Source organism: Amborella trichopoda, chromosome 11 (assembly GCF_054954075.1).
Source record: "Amborella trichopoda isolate Santa Cruz 75 chromosome 11, AtrichopodaSantaCruz75HAP2 v2.0, whole genome shotgun sequence".
NCBI classification, from domain to species: domain Eukaryota; kingdom Viridiplantae; phylum Streptophyta; class Magnoliopsida; order Amborellales; family Amborellaceae; genus Amborella; species Amborella trichopoda.
In genome coordinates, this window is record NC_142346.1 from 9158559 (window position 1) to 9178266 (window position 19708).

At 35.5% G+C, this 19708-nt stretch overlaps 2 protein-coding genes across 22 annotated transcripts; both read left to right on the forward strand.

The window, feature by feature from the left end:
• The first annotated feature begins 699 nt into the window (after positions 1-699).
• Positions 700-14701, forward strand: LOC18444423 (uricase / urate oxidase / nodulin 35). Of its 21 annotated transcripts, none has more exons than XR_016045090.1 (10): positions 700-897; positions 1387-1611; positions 4271-4363; positions 5921-5996; positions 6425-6534; positions 9445-9519; positions 10494-10652; positions 10888-10966; positions 11113-11217; positions 14330-14701. XR_016045090.1 is itself a non-coding variant. In XM_088852623.1 (10 exons), the coding sequence occupies exons 2-9, from the start codon at positions 1411-1413 to the stop codon at positions 11209-11211; spliced, it is 909 nt and encodes a 302-aa protein (XP_088708749.1). In that variant the 5' UTR covers positions 700-897; positions 1387-1410; the 3' UTR covers positions 11212-11217; positions 14327-14701. The 21 variants fall into 21 exon arrangements, 8 of the variants coding, with proteins under 8 accessions (XP_088708749.1, XP_020529402.1, XP_088708753.1 ...); XR_016045081.1 differs by having other exon boundaries at positions 700-773; positions 9445-9536; positions 10494-10787; positions 14327-14701; XR_016045080.1 differs by having other exon boundaries at positions 700-773; positions 9445-9536; positions 10494-10787.
• Positions 14702-17633: 2932 nt separating this feature from the next.
• On the forward strand, positions 17634-19708 carry LOC18444425 (UDP-Glycosyltransferase superfamily protein). The gene has a single exon (XM_006854598.4). It carries the CDS (start codon positions 17990-17992, stop codon positions 19481-19483), a length of 1494 nt encoding a protein of 497 aa, XP_006854660.1. The 5' UTR covers positions 17634-17989; the 3' UTR covers positions 19484-19708.

Below are 19708 nucleotides of genomic sequence, written 5' to 3' on the forward strand. Positions count from 1 at the left end.
CTCTCATATTTAGTTTAAGGATCAATTTTTAGTCCAAAATTTTCGAGATTCCAAATCATCTAGGCTATGATCATTAATGCAAAAGAAAAGAAAAGAAAATTCAACATTTAAATTGTGATTCTTTTGGAGATATTTCTCCACCGTCAATTTATTTTATCCAAGTGGGTTTTTAAGGAAAAATATAATTCATTCACATCACATGGACGGGTGGTAGGGTGCACAAGCAACCTTCCAATGGTTAAGATCTCGTATGGCTTTATCAAAATTAGTCTTATTTTTTATTTAAATAAGATACTTATCTGAATTTAGAGCACAGGTATACTTCTATAAATATACTTAAATAAAAATAATTAAAAATATTTTAAATAAAAAACTAAAATACTTCTAAATTTATTTTGGTCAATATTGTGTCAGACTATTTTTATTAATTTGATTAAATCTTAATGAACTTAAAACCAAAATTTCAGATTAAAATATTTTTTAAATAAAAATAAAAAATAAAAAATTAGATTCATTATTGACCCTTGGATGAGCATGGTTAATCTGAACCATTAAAAGGTGCCCGTGCACCATTTGAGCGTCTACATGCTGTGTACGCAATACCAACCCTTTCTTAAAACGTCCGTCTTAAAAATGGATGACGATTTCCGACTCTCGAACGACTTTGGAAGGACAAGTACCATCACTGCACACGCTCGTGTCTTGTATCCAGAGCCTGCGATTGACTCGCCATTTCCTGAAACTCGCTAAAACACGAAGAAATAACTCTTCAGGTAAATCTTTGTCCTGCAAATTTGCTACTTTCTCTTCTAAATAGTGGAAGAACCATTTAGCTAATTTTTTTACTGTGAAAGATTGCATCTTTTTCCCTGTAAGCACAGAGAAAATCCTATTTCGGTAAATTTCTCTTTCTGCAAAACTGCAATTTTCCGCTAAAACCTATTGAATTGAAACTGTGATTCTAAGAACTTTCAAAATGGAAAATTCAAGTAATTTTCTCAGCCTGGGGAAACTTGGAATTTCCCTTGAGCACTATCGAAGTAAATTTGTGATTCTCAATATCTGCAAATTTCACATGTGATAAAAAACCAGGAGTATAAAAATGGCAGAATTACGGTTTCTTCATGAAACAAAGAATGTTAGGTTCCTGGTGGTCATCACAGAATCAAACGCACAGATAACTTCTTAATCTATCTTTACAGAAAAGAGATTCACATTCGCATGCTACTGTATAGTGAACTCCTGATCTCTGCTCCTCTCCACACCCTGCAAACCCTAATTCACTTGTTTTTCTTCTGGTTTTCAAGCCCTCTGGAAGTGATTATCGTGAGAAATAATCTGAGCGATGAGTTCATTTTTGTTTGTTGTTTCCTCTCTCGTTGATAGTTGTAGATTCAAGAACGTTTGGCCATGGAAGATAGAGAGGGTTTGAAGCTGGAGCAGAGGCATGGGAAAGCTAGGGTTAGGGTTTCAAGGGTGTGGAGAAGGCCTGGAGGGGAGCAATTCATTGTAGAATGGAATGTGAGCGTAAATCTCTACTCTGATTGCCCGCAAGCTTACTTCAAGGGAGACAATTCTGATATTGTTGCCACTGATTCGATGAAGAACACGGTATTAATTTTTTTAATTTTATTGCAAATTAGCTGTTGATATTGTGAAAAATAATTATTTGGATTTAAGCTTTCAGTGTTTACATTGGTTAGGTGATTAGCATTGTTTGGTTTTGATTGGAAAATTAGGTGATAAGCATTCTGCGATTAGGTGATTAGCACTTTCTTGGTGATGCGGATTTTTCTTTTTTGGTCATTTGATAGTACACTGTTAATAATATGTATTGGAAATTAATCCTATTTTTTTGGCATTTTATGGATTGTTGGGTTGATTGGATTTTAGTTGTACCTGCTCCTGATCAGGTGAGCTAAGCTGAGAATTTGAACTTTTTAAGTAGGGTGAAGTGATCCAGTGTACTAATTAGAGTTTTAAAACTAAGTCTTTGGGTCTGATTTGCTAGGTTTCTGAGCCCGAGTTGGAACGGCAGACTCACCGATTCTCAATTAGAAAATATAAAGACTTCTAGGACTCAGTGTCAGACACTCTTGATCATTAGGGTTATTCATCTGGGCCCCCTACCGAGTCCGAGTGAGTTGCCTGGGTCGGATTTCGAGTATTAAAATTAGTGCATCTTGTAACAGATTATTTGGACGGTCCATTTCTAAGATTTTTGAGTGTTTATGGATCCACTCAATCTCCATCATTTTTGGAGCTTTACATTTTATAATTCGGAATGGAAATGGATCTTGAGGCCATCGTAAAAGTTTTCAACACCGAAGCTGCAGTTTTCAACAATGTTTGGAAGTGTGCCGTACTTTGATTGTTTAAGATGGGCACCTTAAACAAACTTCACCCCATTTTTAATCAATTATTCTAATGAAGAAAGAAAATATTTTCGTGAATCTCGAAAGTACCTTAATCAGAGAATTGAATGGTTAACTTGATATATTTCTATCTTCATTTTTACATTGTCTCATTCTATTATTTGACTTTCTTTTCTGGTTTTTCTTTTTTCTTTTTACTGTTTTTTGCTTTTAAAATTTTTGGATCAAGGAGTGGTTCATTTGGAAAGATTGCATCTTCCAAGACTGATAATATGATTGTGGTTACCTTCGACTGATGTTTTTGATGACGGTTAATATTGCTTTGGGTAAGCCATGGGAACGAATTATGATCATTTCAAGTCAATCCTTTATAAGATGTATCTTTTCGATTGTGAAAATAGAAATTTCTTGCAAATCATTTTAGCAATACAGGAAAGGAAAATGAGTATGATTATTCCGATGGTTGCCATTACACACATACGCACATGGACAGAATTCATCAAGCCCCCAGATTGCAGCAAGTTCTTAAAAATGTCCAATAACAAAGGGATTTGTAATGAACCAGATGCATAATTTAACACTTTGCCATTTTTCTTTCAATTTATTTCTTCAAGCACACTTTACCTCTGCTTGGAAGTTATTGGAGGGGGCAATTTCCAATTTTTTCCTCTTTAAAAAAAAGTGGCTTTTAAGAAACCACTGCAAGATATTGGTACTTGTAATACAAATATTTTGGATAAGTTTAATACCCATGAGATATTAGTGTTTGAAGAACCAAATTCTCTACGCTTTAAAATATCGGTCTAAATGCGAGATATTGGTATTTTGAATTTAGAATACCGATATCTTGTAAAAAAAACTTCTGACACAAATGACATGCGCTTTGAAGGGATTTTTAAAATACTTTTAAAAAGAAAAACGCTGTCCATCTCTGAGGTGTGGTTGTTAAAAAGCCCTAAAAACAATCATATTCTTGAAACTATTATTAGTCCACATTGAAGGTCTCATTTGCCACAGTTTATGCATATTAGCAGTATGTTATTTGTGTATATGTAAGTTTGGTCAGGTATTTTCCTGTTGGGGGCATTTTATTTTAATTTTTTAACTCACTGTTAAGTTGCAAATTACCTGCATATGATCTTTCTTATTCATAAATAGTATATTTTACATGTATCTGATATATAACATGTTGTACATGCATTTCTTCAATAATGGAAATGGTAAGACAAAGCATGACAGTATGGATAAGGATGACAAATATGTTCAAGGCATTAGTTTCCCGGGACGTAAATGCTTCAAGCTCCAAGACTTATGCCCCTAGCCACCCAGCAGTGATATTCAAACCTTGAAGCCATGAGTTCTGTGTACTGAGCCTTCTTGTGTTGGGGCTTATTCTCAATGCCAGTCCAGAGGAGGGGTAACATATAACCATCAAATTGGGTTCTTGAATGTAGTTGGCCTTTTTCTCAATCCATGAGTGAGTTTTATTGATAATAGTAAAAGCAAAATCTTTCTAATTTTCTTCCCATGAAGTAGGCGATTTACATGATTAGGTAGCATGATTTGATTCATGAATTATTGATATTGGAAATTTAGAAGCATGCTTCCTTGTGTTTACAACTTTCAAATGTAAATAACCTGATGCTACTGAGTTTGTTGGCTTAAAATGCAAGACCTTCGTTATTACAAGAAGCTAGCTAGAAAATCATCATTCTTAACACACAGATTCTTCACTCTAAAGTTTGGAATTTTGAGACTTTAGACTGACTTTTGGGAACTTCTTGTATGGTCTTAAATTAGTGAATAATATATTGCCTGTACATACTTATATTTTCAACATCGAGTAAGAACAATTCAAAGATCGATTGACACAACTGCTTGAGCTGTTTGAATAGGTCTATGTGAAGGCAAAGGAATGTCAGCAAATTCTCTCAGTAGAGGACTTCGCTATCATTCTTGGGAATCACTTCACTGCAACATATCCACAGGTATGCGGGGCTTTTTGGATCAAGAGCTACATAAAAATTTTGAAGGTTAAAGTCAATGTTACATGAACACTCCATCTCCCCTTTTGTGGCACATGTTGAAACTTAGACCCGTATCGACACAACTAGATGTGTGTTACACGCTAACCATACGTGTCGAGTTTGTTTAGGGGAAATCAGAATGTACCGACACTTTTATATAAAATGTCTTACACTTAAAGAACCTGGCCCGCACGGTAGATCTTACCTTTTTGGTCCTTGTCCATTCCATCAGATGTGGTTTTGAAAGTTGAAATGGGTTTTAAATTTGCTGCTATATACTTTTTGAAATTCGAATTGGGCTTTTAAATTGGTTTTCGAAATTTGGATTGCTCTTTTAAATTTGCTTTAATAAAATGTAAGACTGAGGGAGAAGAGTGGAACCTATGTCATGTGGAGGATGGATGGTAAAGGCTACCAACACGTCATGGAAGCACATACCTATAACGCTACTGAATAATTAATTATATGATAGTTATTAATAGGAGTGTTATTCGATTGGAAAAAAATACCTTAATAGATGATGACAATTTTCCTTGTGCAAGGAAATGTCAAAATTTTCATACAACTTTATTTTAAATCTTATATGTTCTGAAATGTTAATTATACTTGCTGGATTTGAGCCTGGTTCATCCTAGGAAAAATATTAATAATTCTACAAACATAATTGTCAAAAATATTGATAATATTAAGCAACACATTATCTGTATTACTAATAAATCTTTAAAAGCATCATTTTGAAAATAAAAAACATAATTTTTTTTATCTTTTTTACATAAAAATAAATTTATATTTTTAAGTTGATATATATGTGTGGGGACCGTACTGGGTTTTTTGGCCAAATACTAGACACGTACTAGACACATACCCATGTCTGTGTCATTGTAACACTGTTTAAGAGAGCTACTCAAAATCAACTTCATATCAAATCCTTAAAAACATTTATGATAGAAAAGAAAAAGTTGCCCACAAAATCAACTTCATATCAGTTTCATTTGGAGGGAAGCTATTTCTGCTGTAAGGAAGCTACTCAAAATCAACTTCATATCAAGTCTTTAAAAAAATTTATGATAGAAAAGAAAAAGTTGCCCACAAAGGAACTCCATTCTCTGTCTCTGTCTTTTTTTATATTTAAGAGAACATTCTATTTGGCCTCAGAAATATTTTATCTTCATTTTTTGACTTTTTTTTGCACAAATTTTACAACTCAAACATGTATACATATTACTAATCACAGGGGGTGTGCTAGGTCAAGGGGATTTTGTACCGTTGTAATTGAACTGTATCAATATTACGCAGGAGGATATCAACTAGGCTAAAAGCCTCTAGATTAACAAGTGCAAGGTTATATTTATCTTGAATTATTTAGTCCATCAAGGGAGAACTTTTGCTGTCTCCATTTCATAGATAATTATTCTTTGGTTTAAATGTATCTTCCATCATCATTTCTATTATATCTCAATAAATTATTTCATTCTCTTATGTGAAACTGCAAAATTTATTCATAGTTTTGGTGTGTAGGTCACACGTGCAATCATTAAGATAGTGGAGAAGCCATGGGAACGCTTCCTTGTAGACGGTGAACATCATAAGCATGGTTAGCATATATTTCTTTAGATTTTAAAAACAAGATGCAGAATTTCTGATCTTTTCCATTTTTAAGGAAGCTAATTGAATCTGGTGGTTCTAGTAGGAGGTATATTGTTGGAAATTAGGCAACTAAACTAGGATTTCATAGTTCAAAACTCGAATTTAATGAGACATTCTGAGTTTTGGATATGACTTTGGACATTCATTTTGAGCCAATTTGTTTCCATCGTATTTATGTGGTGGAGGATATATTTCCAATGTTCTAACAAACATAGTCTGTCCTTTAAATGTTCCAACAATGTGATGATTCTAAGATATTCTGTTGGTTAATAGGGTTTTATTGTTAGTAAGAAATTATTGTTTTGGGTAGGTATGTTGGTTTTGAAGCCCCAACCTCAAGTTTGCTATAATGAATTAAGTTTTTCATTGTTGCAGGCTTCAAACTTGGGTCTGAGAGGCATACAACCGAAGTAGATGTAGAGAGGGGTGGTGCTTTACTTGTAACTTCTGGAGTTGAGGGCCTTTCTGTGCTGAAGACAACAAATGTTAGCTTTTTCTTCTGATACAACTTTCAATTCTTGAGCAGGGAGCATTTGCTAGATGCATTTTAGTGACGCACAAATCTCTTGTAACTTGTTATTCATGATATTGAGATTTTTTATTAATAAGATGCATTAAAACATATTCCCCTAGATCTAAGAGTTTGTAGGAAACTTAAGCTGTCCATGGTGAGTGGTACCTCTTTTTTTTTAGTATTATTATAAGAAAGTCTACCTTCCGAGTAATTATCTTATTTTATTCAATGAGCCTATGGTCGCTTAGGTGTGGCACCCAAGACCTACCTGCATTAGGTAGGTGCTAGGGGCTGGATTAAGTATTGGGCTTTGAAGGCAAGTACTATGTTTTGTGGTTCCCAGTCATGGGCTTTGAAGTAATTAGTTGAAAAAGGAAAATGAAATTCTGAACATGAGGTCAATGTTATGTGGACTGAGAGGGCTGACTGTATTAAGAAAGTGGCAAAAAAAGTTTAGGAGAATCTAGAGGGAAATGAAATTTTGATAAAGAAACTTGGTGGTGGAGTGATGAGGTTTGGAAGGCCATTTAGCGAAAAATGATCATGTTATAAATTTTGGCAATGTAATAGAAGAATCAAATCTTAGAAGAATATAAAATAACTAAGAAAAACGCTAAACAATTAGTAAGTAAGGCTAAACTTAAGGCATAAGATAATCTATATAGTAAATTGAGAACACGAAAATGTGAAAAAATGTCTTCAAATTAGCAAAAATGAGACAGACAAAATATATGGATTTGGACCATATTAAATACATTAAGAGTGATGATCAAAGAATTTTGGTGAAGGATGAAGAGGTCAACGAAAAGTAGAGAGTTTATTTTCAAAAATTATTAAATGACAAACACAATGGGAACATAGTGGTAGAAGGAACCATTAGCATAAATGAGGGCAGAGGTCGTAGATACATTCGTAAGATTAGGATATCGGAAGTGAAAGAAGCTTTGAAGAGGATAAGATTGGAAAGGCTTCAGGACCAAATGATATTCTAATAGAGATTTGGAAGCACATGGGGGAGATTCGCATTGACTGACTGATCAAGTTGTTTAACAAGGTGTTGAGAGCAAAGAAAATTCTGGACGAATAGTATTGTGGTAGCTATTTACCAGAACAAATGAGACATACATAATTGTACGAACTAACGAGGGGATCACACTTATGAGCCACACTTTGAAGTTGTGGGAGAGAATGATTGAGCAACGACTAAGGCATGAATCGAGTGTATCAGAAAGCCATTTTGGTTTTATGCCGGGGAGGTCAATAACCGAGGCTATTTTCTTCTACTGATTGAGAAGTTTAGGGCAAAGGGAAAATACCTTCACATTCTCTTTATTGATCTAGAAAAAGCTTATGAAAGGGTACTTAGAAATTTGATTTGGGTGTTGGAAAAGAAAGGAGTCTCCAAACATTACATCGGCTTGGTGAGAAATATGCACGATGAAATGCTAACTAGTATACAAACAACTAGTGGAGAGACGAGTGAGTTTCTAATGACAATAGGTCCATCATTGTCAACATTGAGCCCATACCTCTTTGTCTTAGTTATGGATGACTTAACTAGGCACATACAAGATGAAGTACCATGGTGCATGTTGTTTGCTTATGACATAGTTTTGATTGATGAGACCTGAAATGACGTCAACACAAAGTTAGAACTTCAGAAGGATGCTCTAGAATCTAAAGGATTTAAAATCAGCCGAACAGAGACAGAGTGTACAGAATGCAAGTTTAATAATAATAGGAGTAGAGATGAGGAAGTAGTTAAGATTCACGGCCAAGAAATACCAAAAAGAGTGTTCTTTCAATATATTGGGTCGATAATCCAGGAAAACGGAGAAATTGAGGAAGATGTCGCAACATAAAATTAGAAGTGGATGGGCGAAGTGGAGATGTGCAACCAGAGTTTTATGTGATCGCCGCATACCAGTGAAGCTGAAGGGCAAGTTCTATAGGACAACGGTGAGACCAACTTTACTTTATGGAGTGGAATATTGGACGATAAAAAAACAACATATCTATAAAATTCAAAATGATGAGGAAGTTGAGATGATGAGTGACAAGACAAGAAGGGATAGAATTCAAAATGAATATATTCGGAAGAATTTAGGTGCGGTACCAATAGGCAATATGATGAGAGAAAGTAGACTTAGGTGGGCTGGCCATATGTGGCACAGACCCAGTACAATACTTCTTAGGAGGTTCGAGTTAGTTCAATTGGAAGGTTAAAAAAGGACAAGAGGTAAGCCCAAAAGGACATGGTTGGAAGTAGTGAGGAAAGATGTGGGGACTTATGGCCTCATTGAGTGTATGACCCTTAATAGAGTTGAATGGCGGACCAGGATTCATTTAGTGTACCCCAATTAGTTGGGAAAAGGCTTTGATGATGAGTCATGGGTGCAATAACTATGGGATAACTTGGGTGTCTACGTGTCAAATTTGGATAAATTGGTTGACATTTTATTTTCCGACTTATAAAAGCTTAGTCATAGATCTTTCCTCTATTAGTTTATCTATCTGAGAAAATCTACTTCAAAGTTGACCTGAGAAAAAATACTAGAAGTTCAAATAATGTTGTCATTTTGACTTGAAACATTTGGGAGCTTGAGCAAATCTGTTGAACAAGTTTCTGAGTTGGAAAAAGAACTTGAATAGATCTTTGGAATTATTCTTTGATTTTTTCAAGTTCACTGCTATTAACTTCTGTCTGTGACGTGTTTATATAGTTATAAGAAAATCTTTCAAAGTTTCTCCTGAAAAATGATTGCACTTGTGAATATATATTGCTTTTTTATAAGTGTTTCTGTATATGTTAGATAAATATTTAGTTGTTTAGAACAATGCCTGAATGCTCATAAGTTGTTCACGACTAGCTTTTCTACAGTCGGGCTTTGAAGGGTTCATACGGGATGAGTACACACTGCTGAAAGACACAAACGAGAGGATACTGGCCACTGAGGTGAGTGCTCTTTGGAGGTAAGTCTTTAAATCTAGTTATTTTCTTCGTATTTCTGTAGACGAACTTCTTACACAGCTTCCTCTGATCTTATTTCATTAAGAAGTTAATCTACATTTCATTCACTCCTTTACCTACTAGTCGAAAATAAGCATATGGAATTCCAAAAAATATACATGGTTCTCTAATGAAATTAAAAAAAAAAAAAGCCTTTGGGGTTCTTGTTTTGTTTGAAATGTTGATAATATAGTACTCCCTCATAAAACAAAACTTGAGCTCCTTCTAACGTTTAAGTGATTTTTGTTAGTGAGATTGCCTTCCTTTCTCTTGAGAAAGCATTTTTTCCTCTCAGTGTTTTTATTACCATTTAAAGGTACAATAATCAATTGATTGATGATAAACAAAGAAACACTAGCCTTGCTTTACTGTAAGATTTTTGGAGAGTTGGGCAATATTTCTTCAATTATATTCGATAAGTTTTCCTAGGGTTCTTTGGCATCTCATGTGGAGCCAATATAGGCTGTGGGTTTCGAAGGAGAATAGGGCATCAAGATGTTTCTGTGGGTAATAAGATTTATGCGAATAGGAGTAATTTATTATTTTTCCTTATTTATTTACCTGTGGTATTTACTTATAGACCAAGCACTTAACTACTCTTTTCTGGATAAATAAATAGCAAATTTATGCTGCAGCTCTGTGTTTTGAGCCTGTTGATTTCTAGAAAATGTAGCCTAGTTCATGAAGCTATAATTGGGCACCAGGATTGTTTTCAAGTAGTCAACTATTGTTGATGAACCATAAAAAAAGAAGAAAACAAAAAAACTCTTGAGCCCTCAAATGAAAATAATTAAACTCTGGCTAATTCTTCCTTCATTTTATAGGATACAATTAGTGTTCAATGTCAGCTTGACCGTTTTAAAAATGCTAAACTCTAAACTAATGGGCATTTCAGAGATGGAGGGATTTATTGTGTGCAGGTACTCAAGTGTTCCATTAAGGCCATTTACTTTTTCTGAAAGATACCTTGCTGTGAAGAAGGCCTTGCTTGAAACCTTCTTTGGTCCACCCAATGAAGGAGTATACAGCCCATCTGTTCAAACTACACTCTATCTAATGGCCCGAGCCATTCTTCAAAGGTGTACATCACAACCTCCCCCTACTAGCGCCTTCCCCACCCCTTTCCTCTCACCAGTTTTCTCTTTTGTTAAATGCTTTGATGGCCTAAGATGAGAATTAAGAATTGGAAATGCTACAGTTGAAGCAGTTACATGGTACGGCTATGCTAAGTTGCTTAGCCCTTTCAAAGCAACCAAATCATTGTCATATGTCTATGGTTGTTTCAAATTCTTATTGTAATGTTGCTCTATTCAGGTTCCCAGATGTTGAATGGGTCCATCTGAAAATGCCAAACCTTCATTTCTTGCCTGTCAATCTGGGAGGTCTTGTGAAGGTAGGAATCATCAATGTCATAAGTAGTAACTTACAATGGATATGATTTGTAGGAAAATGATTTATGTATCCTTCGCATAAGAGAAAACTTTGTACACAAACAGTTGAAATCCAATACTAACTTATGAGGAGCCTCCTTTTTTGCAGTTTAATGATGATGTGTATATACCTACTGATGAGCCACATGGAACAATTGAAGCTTGCCTGAGCAGGAAGCATGCCATACCCCTCCCATCGAAGCTATAGCTCCAGGTACACTCTAGAGACTTTTCGAAATACGAATTTTTAATTTACCTCTGGGTGACTGAATATATATCCTAAAAAAGAAAGCTGTTAATTTACTGGTCATCTACAAAATAAATAAATAGAAGTCTTCTGGTGAAACTGTGAATTTCTTTCACAGAAATAATGAAGTTCTTGAGCCACAACGACACAATTTAATTTTAAGAGTTATGCTTCTTAAATTTGAAAGAAATGTGTATAGAGATAATAGCTTAGTACTTCAGAGAATGTAGGCAGCATGAAGGCCAGTAAACAAGCTTGTCGGATGATAGTTGGGATACCCCATTGGCATGTGCTTTTGAATCTTGGCCTTTCATTTACATCAGAGACATTATTGGCAGGCTTAACATCTTGAATTGAACCTGACCAGTTATTAAATAGATGGTTCAGATTTCCTTACAGCACTGTGCTTGCTTGCTAAGAGGCCATGAGTCAAAGAGGTGGGCCCATTGAGAATAGGTTTTTCTAAATGGACAGTTTGATTGCCCCCAAGCAATGGGGTGATGCGAAATGAAGGTGGGAAATGAAATCCTCTCTATTTCTGATCCTCAAACAAGTAAAAATCAGCAATAAAATGAGAATTGTCAAGCTAATAGACGAAAAAGCTCTACTTATCCTTTCATAAAATAAATTTCAGTAAAAAGTAACGTAAGCTTCTCACGAGAGTCACTCCTACTTAATACAAGCAATCAAGGAAAAGAAAAATAAAAGATCCAAAAGATTCCTCTCTCCCTCCCTCTCTGTCGCCTATCACACCCAATATTTTAGGACTTGAAATAGAATATCTCTATCCATCTCCAACTTCCCTACTTTCCCTCATTCATTCCACTTTCCAAGGACTCTCCCGTGATTCCCTTCTGCTTCCTATTTAATTGCAGGAAAAGCTTTCTATATGCCACTAGATACAGGGAATGCATATACACCCTTCTCCCAGCCATTTGATTTGAATGGACGGCTCACATGGCCCAATTTACACTGTCACACCTAAATACTATTTTATTTAAGTTTGTTTTTTATTTTATTTTATTTTTTACAAATGTTAACGCCAAATTTGGGTTGCATCCTCTCTCTCAAAGGTCCCACCTATGAAAAATATTAAAAAGAAATATTCCTGACAAAATAATGACCAAAATATCCCTAAAAGTTTTAAGAATAGTTTGGTTATTTTATTTTTTAAAATATTTATTCATTTATTTATTTTTAGGTGTGCTCCATCTAGATGATGACACACGCTAAATTTATGTTCATATGATTTGTAGTAAAAAATAAAAATAAGACACTCGGAGCCATCAGATTTAGATCAAAAGGTTAGAAGTTCACTTATGACATTATAGTTGAAGCTCTCTCAACCATCCATTTTGATCAGATGGCTTGGGAAAGAATGGCATATATAAATTATTCCCTATGCTTAGTGGCATATCGAAATTTTTCCTTAATTGAATCCCTCATCAAAATCTTAAATTATAGGGTTGTACATGATGGCCTCTTCTAAGGGACATCTAGCTGATTGGGTAATTAAATAAAAATAATGATCAGATGCTTATCCTCACGAAAGACGAATATTGCTAAATCACTGGCCATGCCCATAGTAATAAATAAAATCCCTTTTGTGAGCCCCATTCCATAACTCCTAGAAATTGACCCTGATTAACCAAAAAAAAATCCACCCACATCAATGAAACTCAAATTAAAAAATATATATAATTTTGAATTATCCGTCTTTTGATTTGCATCAATTGGTGTACCGTAGAAAATCTGAGCTACCATCCAAAAGAATCTCAATACTAGTTGTCCACTTTCATGCAGGGCATGGCTTTCATGGAGGGGCATAACATTGTGTTCATGTTTGCTTTTACTAATCCCTATTTTGGTCTCTTTCTTTCTTAGGTCATAAATATTCCAAATATTAGGGTTAAACCTTATAGAAACAAATAATGACCCTTAAGGAATGAGCTCCTAGCTTTTACCTTTACCTCTAAAATGCACTTTTGAAGAATCAGGACCCTACGAAATGGCCAAAAAGGCAGAGATGTGAAATACTTGCACCCAAGAATGGTCGAGGTGAAACTAGTAATTTTTCCCCATGCACCTAGATTAATAGGTTTTAAAAGTGTCCATGTACTGAACAAACCAGCATATTTCTAGTCTTGTGAGCAGTTCAGCTAAACTGAGTTGAATTGTGCTAGCAAATTAAAGGAAAAAGTTTATACAAAGTGTCAACCTTCTACTGTACAAGTAAGGTGCACCTAAAAAACCCACTAGAGAAAGGTTGTTTCTATGCTGGAGAACCCCCAAATCAGTCATCTCAACCTCAAGATTCATAGACATGAAAAAAGAGGATTTCTATTCCTAGAAATAGTTCATCTTCTAATATATTATCTGGATCATTCATTTTCAAGAGTTTGAAGTGTTTATAGATCTGCTTCACTGTCACCTTTTCTGGAACTTTAAGTTTTATAATTGGGGGAAACAATAAATTTTCATATCATTGCAAGGCTTTGCGACACCAAAACTGCATTTTCGGCATAATTTTGAGGTACACCTCACTTCAATAGTATAAGGTTGACACCTTATACAAACCTCACCCCAAATTAAATGCTGATTATCAGCACAAAGTTGGGCCCATCCTCTTGTTTTTCAATAAACAGATGACCGTTGTCTCACCCTATTTTAAATTCAAAAGCAGATACATAAATGGAAAGTGGGCACTCTCTTTGCTTTCATCATTCCTTGGGGTCCATGATGTAGTATACATTCCCAAACCCCTTTAAAACCCACAATCCTCCCCAACTCTATTAAGAAAAGCTTTTGGTTATTGTAACCTAAGGCTTTTTCAATGGAGTTTAGCAGCAAATTGACTGGAGCAGAGTGGCTACCTAATAATGGCAGAAAGAATTGCAGATGGCCATTTCAAGACATCACCAGCTACTTCAATAATGAAGCAAGTGAAAACCCACCCCTTGTATCTGTGTTAGGATTGATTCTATCAAAAGAAAATTTATGTTAAAAATAATTTAGCTCTCTTATTTTATTCAACAGCTTATATTTAAGAAATAACACTGTTTTTTGTTATTTTTAGCAGACAGTTATGGATGAGGCTTCGGAATCAGGATCTCTTGTTCGAGATGATAGGCAGGAGCATGAGAAGGTTTCGAGTGGGAAAAATGTAGCTGGAAAATTAACGAGGCAGAAAGGTCAAGTGCTGGGAAGCCCAAGATCGAAGCCTGTTGTTTTGGGGAAAGGGGCTATTCTGAGAAGAGAATTCAGGTAGGAATTGTGTATATGAATGGGTAATTATATAAGAATCGAAAAATATTTATTAAAACAAGAATGTGTTATGGTTTTGTATTTTATTTGGTGTTGATATCGAATTGTCACCATGCGTGAAAGCTTAATGGAGGCATTGTAGAAGTGTGATTTATTTGAATGTGTTATTGTGTTGTGTTTTTTCAGAGATTGTTCTCTATGGTGGTTTCTATATTAATGGTCAAAGTTTGCTTCCTCTCTCTTTCTCTCTCTCCATGGTGGTTTCTATGTTAAAGGTCGAAGTTTGCCTCCTCTCTCTCTCTCTCTCTCTCTCTCTCTCTGAGCTGGACCAAGAATCTAAGAATTGAATCAGGAACTTTTATCATTAGGTGCTAACCTATTTCCCATTGCCATTGTAGTGCACTAGGTCAATAAAGTGCTATATGCTTAGCTTCGGTTTCTTGCCTGTTCTAATCCTGCTGTTCACTAATTAAATAAAAGGGAAATTTATCAAATTATCTATAATAGATTAACAATTTAATATTTTATTTATATCTTTTGATTTAATTTCAAAATACTCATATAAATATGAAAAAATATATGGGAAAATATAATATTTTTCCCCATTTGCAACTATTCCAACCAATGGTGTGTTTTTATATGGGAAATGTCGTTAAATAGTTGATACCCCTTATGAAATCATTGAAGGGATCAAATAATCTCGATTAACATTTAAGGGGTTATTTTTTTTCTTTTCATTTCACTTGGGTACTTCCTTAAAAGAATTTTAAAATATTTCAAATTACCTTTTTTCATGATGGAGGAGGAAAAATTAGGTGTATTTTAGTATTTTGATTCTCAAAGGCCTTAATTGAATGATAAAAATACCCTTGCTTATTAACAGTTGGAAATTTGTTTAGGGCCTCTCTAGGACAATTTGAAAAAAATTAAATGTTTTAAATATTTTTGAGGAGGTATTTAAGTGAAATGAAAAAAAAAAAAAAAAACATTACCTTTTCAAATGTTATAGGATTATTTGACCACTTTAATGATTTTGTAAAAGGTATCAACCCTTTAAATGATATCAAAACACACCAAAATGGGGAAAAATGTTAAATACTTCAAAGTATATTTTAATAAATTTCCAAAAAACTAAAATAAGGGAAAAAATAGATATGCTACTTAGATACTTCACACAAACTAAAATAAGAAAAAAAATAGATATCCTACGAGATACTTCACACCATACATTGATAGCGAAATCCAATCTTCAATATTTCAACTCTTACGAATCCTCGTGCCATGGCCCTTTATCCCCATCTCTCCACCCTGCGTTTTGAACTTGAGATTAGGGTTCTAACTTCTGAAATTTCTCTCAAATGTAGCCAGAGGATCATTCTTATTAGTAAAATTTAATCATTCAGTTTCAATCTGACACATATTTGAATAATATTTCTATAAATAAACTTTGAGAAAGAAACCTAATTCCGGCTTACATATGGCTAGTAACCCATTGAAAACCCAAAAATTTGTTAGGTAATCTGTAAATCCCTTACCCCATACACCCCTTTTTTAAATTTAAGGAAAAATTACTAATAACTCTCAAGATTAAAAAATTACAAATAACTCTCAAGATTAGACTTTCTATGCAAGTTATCCAAACCAAATTTGTTAGGTAATTTGTAAATCCTTTACCCAATACACCCTTTTTTTAAATTTAAGGGAAAATTACAAATAACTCTCAAGAGTAGACTTTATATGCAAGTTACCAAACCAAACTTTTGTCTCACTTTTTAGCCCAAAATAGACTTTCTTAGCAAATACCCTCATCCCCCCAACTCCAAAAAAAAAAAGTTTAAACTACCCGGCCTTACTTTTATCCACGCCTCTCTCCTATTTCCTACTAAAAGGTGATCTGGCGTATTCTTAGGGCAGCCCGGCAGTGTAATGTCGGTCCAATAAATAACAGTGGTGGTCCGGCACTGACAAAGAACTGTCCGACAATAGGCCCATGCGATCTGGCACCGTCAAAGATCGGTCCGTCAACAGGCCCAAAGTGCGGTCCAAGAATGTCAAAGAGCGGTCTGACGCTTTTTTTAGTTTAATGGGCTCTGACAATGTCAAAGAACGGACCGGCAACCAAAATAAGCCCATGTAAATGTCTGGCCAAAATTAGATTTTTGTGTACGAAAATACCAATTTTCGTCAAAAAAAATGTCCTTTTTTTTACTTGGGGGTTATTTGTTAGAAAGTGTATTTTGGGGAAAAAAAGTGAGAAAAAAATTTATTGTCGGTGTCTTGGGCGGTTATTTATAATTTTTTAAATATTTTATTTTATTTTATTTTATTTTTAATATTGTTTAGGTAAATAATTGTACCAAATCACCAATAGGACATAGATATGTGGGAGCTCAACACGGTTTTGAAAGAGTAAATACAAAAAAAAAAAAAATTACAAAAAACCCCCCCAAACACACTATTTATGTAACTTACCCCCATCCAAACCTTTTCTCTTACTTTTTTTCCCGACAACAACATTTCTTCGCAAAAATCCCCCAAGGGAAAAAGTTGTTATTTTTTGGATGGAAACGCTCTTCCCATACAAAAAAAATCAATTGGCACTGACTTTTGTTCCCAAGTAGCGTATTGCCGGAGCGCAATATAGAACTGTCGAAGCGAACTGTCTAGAACATACTGCTGGAGTGCGTAGGTATCAAACGTCGGAGTGCTTTGTAACGATTGTTGGATCGCCCTATGCACTGTCGGAGCGCTGTGGCTCCAGAGCCCCTATTGCTGGAGTGCCTTTATAGACTATCGGAATGAAATGTCTCCAGAAAGTGTACTGCCGGAGTACCCTATTACACTACTAGAGCGTTGTGGCTCTAGAGCATGTATTGTCGGAGCGTTTTTTAGGACTGCTGGAGCATGTCATCTCCAGAAACTGTATTGTTAGATCGTGTCTTTGTACTGCCGGAGTGTATTGTCTTCATTGTCGGAGCGACCTATTCAACTGCCAGAGTGTTAGGGCTCTAGAGCTCGTATTGCCGTAGTGCTCTTTGGGACTATCGAAGTGCATGTTGTTCAGAAAAATGGGAAACATGAGAGAGAAGGGCGTGTGAAAAAAAAGAAGGGTAGTTTGGTTTTTTTTCTTGTTTCTTTTGGGTTGGCGGGTTTATTTGCGAAAAAAGGTTGTGGTGGGAAAACAAATGAGAGGAAAGGTTTTTGCATTGATAATGTATTTTGTGAGGGTTTTTTGGTAATTTTTTCAAAAATAAAGGAGAACTAAAATTTATTTTGATTACTTTGACCCAAACTCTTAAATCAGGTGAATTTTTGTGTTTTGGTTTCTGGAATATAAAGAGTTTTGCTGCTTTCAATGTCGACCATGATGCGGCTGTTTCAATTCAGTTCTCTGACTGAATCACAAGTCACTACCATTGATCCACCATTCGATCAATTCTCTCTATAACTTCAGTTCTGAAACTATATCATAACCATGGATCTACCATTCAATCAAGGAGCAGAGAACCCTGCAAACCCCAATCAAAATCACCGCCCTCCATTGAACTGTAAGCCCTCTTCAACCCTCTGGTTTCTTTCACTATCTGTCCTTCTAATCTCTCTCACTCTAGGAATCGCAAACACCAGATTATACAAGCTACACTCTCTAAGATCAACCTTATCAGGACCCTTGCAACCCATGACCCAAAAAACCCTAGATTTATCAGAACAAACCACCATCTCCAAACCTCAAATCAATGTTCTATGGATGGCCCCTTTCCTATCAGGAGGTGGGTATAGCTCAGAGGCCTGGTCTTATGTAACAGCTTTAGAGGAAACTGGTCAAACCAATTTCAATTTGATGATTCTTCATCACGGTGATCAAGAAGCCCTTGATTTTTGGGATGGTTTGCCTGAGAAAACCAGGCTTTTAGCACAAAAGCTCTATTATAGAGGACCTATACCTCTGAACCAGACTGTAATCATATGCCACAGTGAGCCTGGAGCTTGGTATCCACCTCTCTTTCTCACTCTACCATGCCCACCAACTGGTTATAAAGAGGCTGCTTTTGTTATAGGTCGAACCATGTTCGAAACGGATCGATTAAATCCCGAGCATGTAGCTCGATGTAACAAGATGAATTCGATTTGGGTCCCTACTGATTTCCATATCTCGACCTTTCTAAAAAGTGGAGTAAATCCAACAAAAATCAGAAAAATAATCCAACCAGTTGATGTAGATTTCTTCAATTCTGAGAAATGGAAGCCACAAAAGATTCAGACCTTGGGTCGACTGGTTTTAGGCCGCCCCAATTCACAAAAGAGCTCAGAGCTTCTTCCCAGTAATGCAGACTTTGTGTTCTTGAGTGTTTTCAAATGGGAATTCAGGAAAGGGTGGGATATCTTACTAAAAGCTTATTTGCAAGAATTCGAAGCATCTGATAATGTCTTTCTCTCTCTGATCACGAATCGCTATCACTTTGATGAGGACATTGGTACCAAGATCAAAGAATTCTTAGAGAATTCTAATATGACAGAACCCAATTCAGGTTGGGCTCCAATAAATTTAATTGATGCCCATATTCCACAAAGGTGTTTGCCTGAAATTTACAAAGGAGCTGATGCTTTTGTTCTTGCTTCAAGAGGAGAAGGATGGGGGAGGCCAATTGTAGAGGCCATGGCCATGGCTTTGCCTGTGATTTCTACAAATTGGTCAGGGCCTAGGGAGTATATGACAGAGGAGAACAGTTATCCATTGCCAGTAGAAGGGATGAGAGTGATTGGAGAGGGACCATTTAAGGGGCATCTTTGGGCTGAGCCCTCAGTGAATGGGTTGAGGATTTTGATGAGAAGGGTTTGGTTGAATGGTGAGGAGAGGGAGAGGAAGGGGAAGAAAGGGAGGGAGGACATGGTCAGGAGGTTTTCTCCTCATGTGGTTGCAAGGGTGGTGGTTGATGAGATATTGCAGTTGTTAAAGGAGGAAATGTAGATAATGCCTATTGTATGAATTTTTTGATTTTTCATTTACTCATGACTTATTTGTTAGGAAAGAACATCATCATCTTACTTTTATTTCAATTAATTAGGGTCCAATACACTCCGTCATTGTGCTCTATTTAAGGCCATATTCTCAATGAGGCTATAAGTCCCGAAAAACAGATGATTCGCCACGAAAGATGATTGGCTTAAATTGATCTTCTCTAACTTTGGTAAA